Source organism: Liolophura sinensis, chromosome 1, assembly GCF_032854445.1.
Source record: "Liolophura sinensis isolate JHLJ2023 chromosome 1, CUHK_Ljap_v2, whole genome shotgun sequence".
Taxonomy (NCBI): domain Eukaryota; kingdom Metazoa; phylum Mollusca; class Polyplacophora; order Chitonida; family Chitonidae; genus Liolophura; species Liolophura sinensis.
In genome coordinates, this window is record NC_088295.1 from 1,626,590 (window position 1) to 1,634,092 (window position 7,503).

At 43.4% G+C, this 7,503-nt stretch overlaps 1 protein-coding gene across 1 annotated transcript in view; it reads right to left on the reverse strand.

The window, feature by feature from the left end:
- The window catches only part of LOC135481805 (neuropeptide receptor 15-like), a 28,080-nt gene extending 22,024 nt beyond the window's left edge, over positions 1-6,056 (reverse strand). Inside the window, exon 1 of the mRNA XM_064761525.1 lies at positions 4,971-6,056. Within this exon, the coding sequence (XP_064617595.1) occupies positions 4,971-5,356 (386 nt within the window). The 5' untranslated portion in view covers positions 5,357-6,056. The remainder of the gene's footprint in view (positions 1-4,970) is intronic.
- Between the last annotated feature and the right edge of the window lie 1,447 nt (positions 6,057-7,503).

A 7,503-nucleotide genomic window follows, 5' to 3' on the forward strand; every position in this document is an offset into this window, starting at 1 on the left:
TGAAAGCAACCCTGTTGGTAACCTTACTATATTGTCCAAACATCAATGACAGCTTCACAGTTCGTAAAACATGTGTGCCAGTAGCCCTGTTGGTATAACATGTGTGACAGCGATGTGTGGTATAACATACATGTGTAGCGGGATAAACCAGTTATCGTATACATACTGACCTTTCGACCAAACATCTACAGTTAAACCGATCTTTGGGCCGAAACGATATTATTGACCTATTGACACACGCGCTGAACAACCCTATTGTTTTTTGTTGAGTGGCGATTATATAGCCCGAAATTTATCTTGTTACAGAAACTAAAACTCTGACGAATTCTCCAAAATATTGGCGTACCGGTGTGCAACTACTCCAATGACTGTTACGAAAAACAAAATACCTGGTATGGTAAGGCCAGCAATTGGCCCAAGTACAAGAAGCTGTGCACCTCAAAAAGCGACACTGACTATAGATGTGAGTGACAGCTGCCGACACACGCGTAAGGCTACTTCTCCTTTCAGTTCTGTTTTACTCTTCTTTTCCTATATGGCAAGCATACGACTCCTACAGCTCCAAACATACACTGAAGCGATGTATAGGTCAGAAAATCGAAAAATGATAGCCTGCTCCATTCACACTAAAATATCTTTTATTGGGATTAAACAATCACTGCACCACAAATGTGACTTTTGAGCGCGCAGTTATGCACCAGTCAATTAAATACATATATAGCAAAATGTTCAGCCTAATACTTCCGCTACGCGTAACCTGTTAATGATAGCTAGAGGACCACGTGTTCTCTTAGTCAGGACTTACCTATAACTTCCTTATGGTTGCCACACATTACGTAATACCATAGCTTAACAATTATCCATTCTAATTTCTGATAATACTTAATACTTTTTTAATGCAAGCCAGCCGTTATCTTTTCTCACATCAAAAACATGATGGCAAAGCAAAATAGAACCACAAAGATTTGAACTCCTCCTCAAGGTGCAACCTGTTCTCCATAGTTACTGCTTTTTTTAGTTTTTTTGTTTTATTTTGAAAATACATTTTTTCACCACAGTTGAGGACATATAACGTTTACTGCATCGTTTAAATGTTAAAACGAGAAAAGAGCTAGATGAAAACTGACAGTACATTGTACCAAGAAACATAAAGCCGACAGACTATGGCAGATGTACGGATTTCAAACTTGCCAAAACAAAACAAAACTAATCACATTCTAAAGTTTATTTTTTCACATATGGAGACAAACGTTAGCCAAAATGAAACTTCGGCAGCACGTAAAAATACACACACGACGGTTTCAGTGAATTTGCACATTCTTATCGTACCTCTCTGCGGTCAATACTTCGCCCTACAGTACCTCTCTGCGCCCGATACTCCGCCTTACCCTACCTCTCTGCGCCGACATTCCGCCTTACCCGACCTCTATGCGGCAGACATTCCGCCTTATCGCGCCTCTCTGTGGCCGATACTGCGCCTTACCGTACTTCTCTGCGGCCGATATTCCGCCTTACCCTACCTCTATGCGGCAGACATTCCGCCTTATCGCGCCTCTCTGCGGCCGATACTGCGCCTTACCGTACTTCTCTGCGGCCGATACTCCGCCTTACCCTACCTCTCCGCGGTCGATACTCCGCCTTATCATGCCTTACAGTACCAGGCCCTTTATTGAAACAAACTCCCTAAGAATTTTATTGATACGTAAAGACTGAAATTAAAATGGATATTATAAAAGACGTACAGCATAGAGAATAGATCCAGATCAGCGACGGCAGTATGATATGGTCACACGTATCCTATAAAATACGGCCTCTTGTCAGTTTACCTCAGTTAGGGTTTTATTCTAACTGTTCATGTAAAAGTATAAATACATGTAGTAGCAAATTACACACTCCCTAGTACCGTGGCTTAAGTAGAATTAGGTAAAAAACAATGCAGTGATGTTATTTATTAGATGACGTGCTCCTTGTTTCGCGGTATGAATCTTTATTAATATTTCTTCCTAGTACACTATATCACAGACGTCCATGAAAGGGCCTCCGTGGCGCGGGGATTAGCACGCCAGCGCGGCGCAATGACCCAGGAATCTCCCACAATGCGGTCGCTGTGAGTTTAAGTCCAGCTCATGCTGGCTTCCTCTCCGGTTGTGCGTGGGAAGGTCCGGCTACAACCTGCGGATGGTCGTGGGTTTTCCCCGGGCTCTGCCCAGTTTCTTCCTACCATGTGGCTGCCGTCGTATAAGTGAAATACTCTTGAGTGCGGCGTAAAACACCAATCAAATAAATAAATGAATCACAGAAGCCCATTACAGCCCCCGTGCTATAGGTATTTTGTACTTGAGTATTAACCGTAAAAGATGCATAATACATACAAACATGAGTTCCAAATACAAAAAATACTGTCATGAGTTCCGCTGTTGTGAGTTTTTGTGTTTATAATTTCTGCGTCAGATAAGAAAGCTATCGCCGAGGGAAACTCAAATCAAAAATCTTCCTCAACAGAACCACTTACTAACTTGGCGTTAGAAATCAGTTTGTCTCCTCGTTTATCCTACGTAGAAAACTTTCATAGAAGATCGATCCTGTAGCATACTTTATGCCAGCAAAAGCATTTTTTCTGATTTATGTCAACTCGAAGTAATGTCTCGGAAATTTGTCAATGAGCTCATTAAAAAACAAAGGCTAAAACACCCTGGGGATATTCATGACTTAAGAACTGAGAATGCTCCTCATTGTGTTTGTGCTGCATGGTACAACAATTTAATCGTAAAAGATAGTCATTAAATAAACACAGGGTCATCCTACATAAGAGCTATGTTTGTGTGAGTTCTCATATCTGACATCCCTACTTCTAAGTAAAGAGAGAATGTTGCCCAGGGCAACATGATATCAACTGATTAATGGGCAAAATACTAAATGTTTGGAAAGAAGAACCCTAAAACAGGATTTATGGTCAATTTTAAGGCGGGGTGTTTCATGGTCGAGCTTCTGTGTGTCCTGCTCTATTCGGGCCGTTTACACCATCCTAGCATGCCTCCCTCAATTTTTGTAGTAAGAAAAAACACAAGCGCCACAAATGTCTCAATGATAACAAATTTCTTGCCTCGTCAGCCACATAGCAGACACTCCTGCTGACAGCCGTCGAGACGGGGGGTCCTGACAGGGTACGGCTGTGACACAAGGCAGGCCTACTATAGACGAGGTATAAAGTACAAGCCATGGTGGAAGGTATCTCCGTCTCTGCCTAGGTCCGACGATCATAGTACGAAAGCCGTGCAGCCACGAGAATGTGCCCAGCGAGATATACGCCAGACAGTTCGGCGGTTACTCGCACCCAACGCCGACAACACACATTCACTCCGCAGTCATTCTTCATAGCACAGCTTTGGGAATTTATACCAGAGACACAGTTATATCCGCCTGTCGCACAATCTGCTTAAGCTACAGGAATAATCTTTTAACACTTCAATTACTTTGCACATAACTCATTTGATGCTGGGGTCCCCTTGGCGATAATTCTCTTATCACGCAGAAGCTAATACGCCACATCGTGGTCACTGACTGAAAAATTGTTAGATGCGACGTTAAACCTCAAGCACTCACTCACTCACTCACTCACTAATACTTTACATGGGAACACAGCTCACAGGTCTGACTTGTGTGTTTATTTTTCAAGCATCTTTTCGCGGTTTAAATTGAAATGCAAGTACACAACATTTAAATCAGAAGCGTTATGGTCTCTTCGTCTAAAGTAAACATTGTTATAAGACAAGGTGCTTTTACAATCAACCCCAGAAAATAATTTATTGTTTAGACGGTTAAAGAAATCTTCAATCGCACTTAACTTTTTTTGTTCGATAACTTTTGATAACATTTAATAATGGTAGCTTCTTTGGCAGTTCATGGCCATCTGCTATGCAACTATCTTCTTGGGTTATGCCATTCACTTACGGCCGCATTATTTCCTTGTTGTTGGAAATATAGGTCACTGTGACGATACCCGTAAGATGTTGGCGGGTAATACAGAAAAAATATGTTTTTCAGACGCCCAGTGTGTAGTACCTGAGATCATCCTTAAAGAAATCGCCTGCCATCCCACCGCCGCGGGCACAGGCAGAGTTCCGTCAAGAACCTTCCGTAAACACCCACTATCCCTGGTTAATGGAGTAACAGAGCCAAGCCTTCAGCAGGCCAATGATTACAACTGTAAGATGTTTCCCATTCACCTCGAGAAAAATAAGCGATCAATACCCGAATGGGGCAAGGTGAATCAAGATATGGCTTCTCAAGGACACGGCCTTATGTGTAAATGGGTAAAGGTGGATGATAACGCAAAACAAATTTCCCATCAGTCTGATTAATTCAACCGATTAGACAACACGCTCATGTTTAACCAAATGTACACAAAGTTTTAGTTTTCAAAGCGTCTACCTTTTCAAAACCATTTCTTTATTTATTTGTCGTTTTGAGCCGTAATAGGCGGGCAGCCTAATAGGTGGGAGAAAATCGTGGGGAACCCGGGGGAAACCCACAACCATCCACAGGTTGTTGGCAAGACTTCCCAAGTGCGACCTGACAGGAAGCCAGAAAGAGCTGGGCTTGCTGAGAGGCTTCAGAGTCAATTGGCTGCGGTAACACGCTAAGCACTCGGCCACCTTTTCGAATAGGCAATCTTGATAGGACATTGGCATGGCCAGTGATATGCTGGCACTAATACTTTCAACCAATCTCATCATTTGACAACGTCATCACAGATTAGCGGGAAGACAAAACGTAGCCGAGTCAAAGATTTTTCGTTTCTTTATCACAAAAATCAAGATCATAAAAAGGAAAACTACGCAAAACTTTATAGAGATGAAATTAGGACCTTGTGTTTTGAACTGCCAAAGTTCCCAGTTTGTATACTACTGGCTTGAGCGGAGCATCAGGGGGATTGGCAGGAGAGTGAGAAAGCTTATTGTGTTACTTACCGTTCCACACAAACAGACAGGAGCGTGAGGACGGACGCGTAGAGGGACGACGTCATGACGTATCTGTTAAATTTACACATTTCCGGACCCAGCGTCCAGCCTCGATCCATCATGAACATGACGATCTCGGGAATTCCAAATAACATGATCACAAAATCCGCCACGGCCAGGTTCATTATGAATAAGTTAGTAGACGATTTTCTCATCTTCCTGTCCACCAGTATAACAAAGACGACGAGAGCGTTGCCAACCAGGCCTGTCGTACAGATCAGGGTAAATAGGATGGACAGAAGAGTGATTGTTTCGGTGCTGACCTTGTTCACCATGTCCGTGTCATTGGTCATATTCCCGGACATTCCCGTGATCGTCTCCGCAGTAACATCCATTAGGACAAGTTCATACACAGCTCCGCCACCCGTACAATCCTTTCCTCCCAGGTATCACACTGTAAATGGAACTTCAGTTGATAAAGTTCCGATTTATCCCAATTCTGCTAACACTTACGAGGCGCTTGCAGATTTAAAGTACCCTGTCCCCTCAACTCTTCAACACACTCGGTCCTCAGTTGTCGCCCAAAAACCCGACAGACTTGTTAAAGAGCAGTTGTAACAGTTTGAAGTTGGTGAAAAACTCACGCCTGGCAAAGTAAGCTGTCTCAGTGACGCTGGTGGAAATATAATACCACACGGAGTGGAAACATCGAGTTTTATAGCGAGTCTAAACAGTACACAGTAGAGGGTGTTAGTACAGCGTAAGGTATCCAAGCCTTGTCGTGGGTAACTCCACCGACAACACTGTAGTTTCTCGTCAAGAGGTTATTAAAGTATAGACGGCTTTGGGCCATGCCAGCGTATTTGTAGTAGAGAGCAAAGTTATGTGGTGAAGGGAGCCTGGGAGGCAGCTAGGCCAGTCGGCGTGGATTCCAGCCAACCACCGTCAAGCTCGCCATCTCTAACTTTTATCTCCAGTAGAAAGATATCAAGGGAAGGGGATGACTTTAGAATCATCAGATTGGAGAGAAAAAAGTCATAACTGTTGACTGGAGAGCGATTTAGAAACGAACGGAGGGAAAAGTTGTGCTGGATGCGTGGCTGTAGCGTGTATCTTGGCATCTAGCAGACTGGTGGAGTGTGGGAAGGGAGGCGGCTGGCCAATCAATAGAAGTGCTGTCCTACCCCATCCCCTGTGTCGTCATCGCTAATGACAGAATTAAATCAAACCCCGCCATCCGTGACATCTTGGCTAATTAATGGGAATGCTATCTCCCTGAACTAACTCTGGCGGAATGAAGCCAGGTCTCGGCAGGCTATGAAAACAGACTGTCGCAGAATAGTAAAGATACACGTAAATACGTGAACGCATTGCGGATGTTGTTCATTTCCATGCGGCGTGACAGACACGAATTAGTTACAATCATTTCTCTGTTTTGAATCCCACACCGGCGCTGACGACTAATAGCGCGTAATGAGCATGGGTGAACCCGTGGGAAATTCGTTGGTATGCTGGATTTGTAATTTTCTTTGATTCCCAACATCTGCATCGCGTGGACCATGGAATCTGGCTTAAGCTAGGGATATTTCAAACGTTTCATGACAATATAGCGTGTCAGTGAAAATACTTGTTTTTTTGATACGTTTAATCCGCCATTGCCTAACTGGTTCCTTCCGAAAAATGTAAACCAATAACTGTTTAATTGTTAAAAGTTTAATAGCTGACCTGTGCGGAAGCACAGTGTACTTACTATCACCAGAAAACGCCCTTGAATAAATCCCGTTAAGTACTAGCATATTTTTTTTAACGCCGATTGCGGAGGTTTGGCATTGCAGATCTGCGTGACTTCGGACAGCTAGGTACAGGCACGGTTCTTCGAATCGGTACTGGTATAGTAAAATCAACTCTGGGCGTTGCTACCAAATACCGATATTTACTATTGTCTCAAACCCGATATGGCGGATGAAGGAGGAGCATACTTCCAAATTACCGTGTTTGCTGGAACCCTGTGGAACCAGAGAGCATGGGAAACAATACGCACTTACCACGAGTGTGAAATATGAAGCGGTCATAGCGTGGCTAATTGATAACATCACTTTACCAACATCCGCTTTGGTTTGTTATAATAACTTTATTTGTTATTGATTTTTGGGATTTGTTAATCGACACCGCGCAAAAACAAACTTAGATTTGCCGAGGTAAACATTTGTGAACTGATAACAACCTGAATGAAATGTTATACTGTGTGATCGCCTCGAGCTATTTCACCCCAGCCCCGATACATCTGCGTGGACGCGAAGCCTTACAGGGCTTTCCCTGTCCTCTGCTAGAGCAGGGAAGTGTATGTCTCTGTTGTTTTTCAGCATAACATCCACTGCGTACATGATCGGGACGGTTTCCACACTGGCGGAAACAATCGAGTTACGGACTGAGAAGTGTAATATACGGACTGGGAAGTTTCCGTTGACTGGAAACTGAACATCATGTTTATGTTAGATTTCCGGGCAACGGGAACTTGTTTTGCACTTTATGACACGTTTCT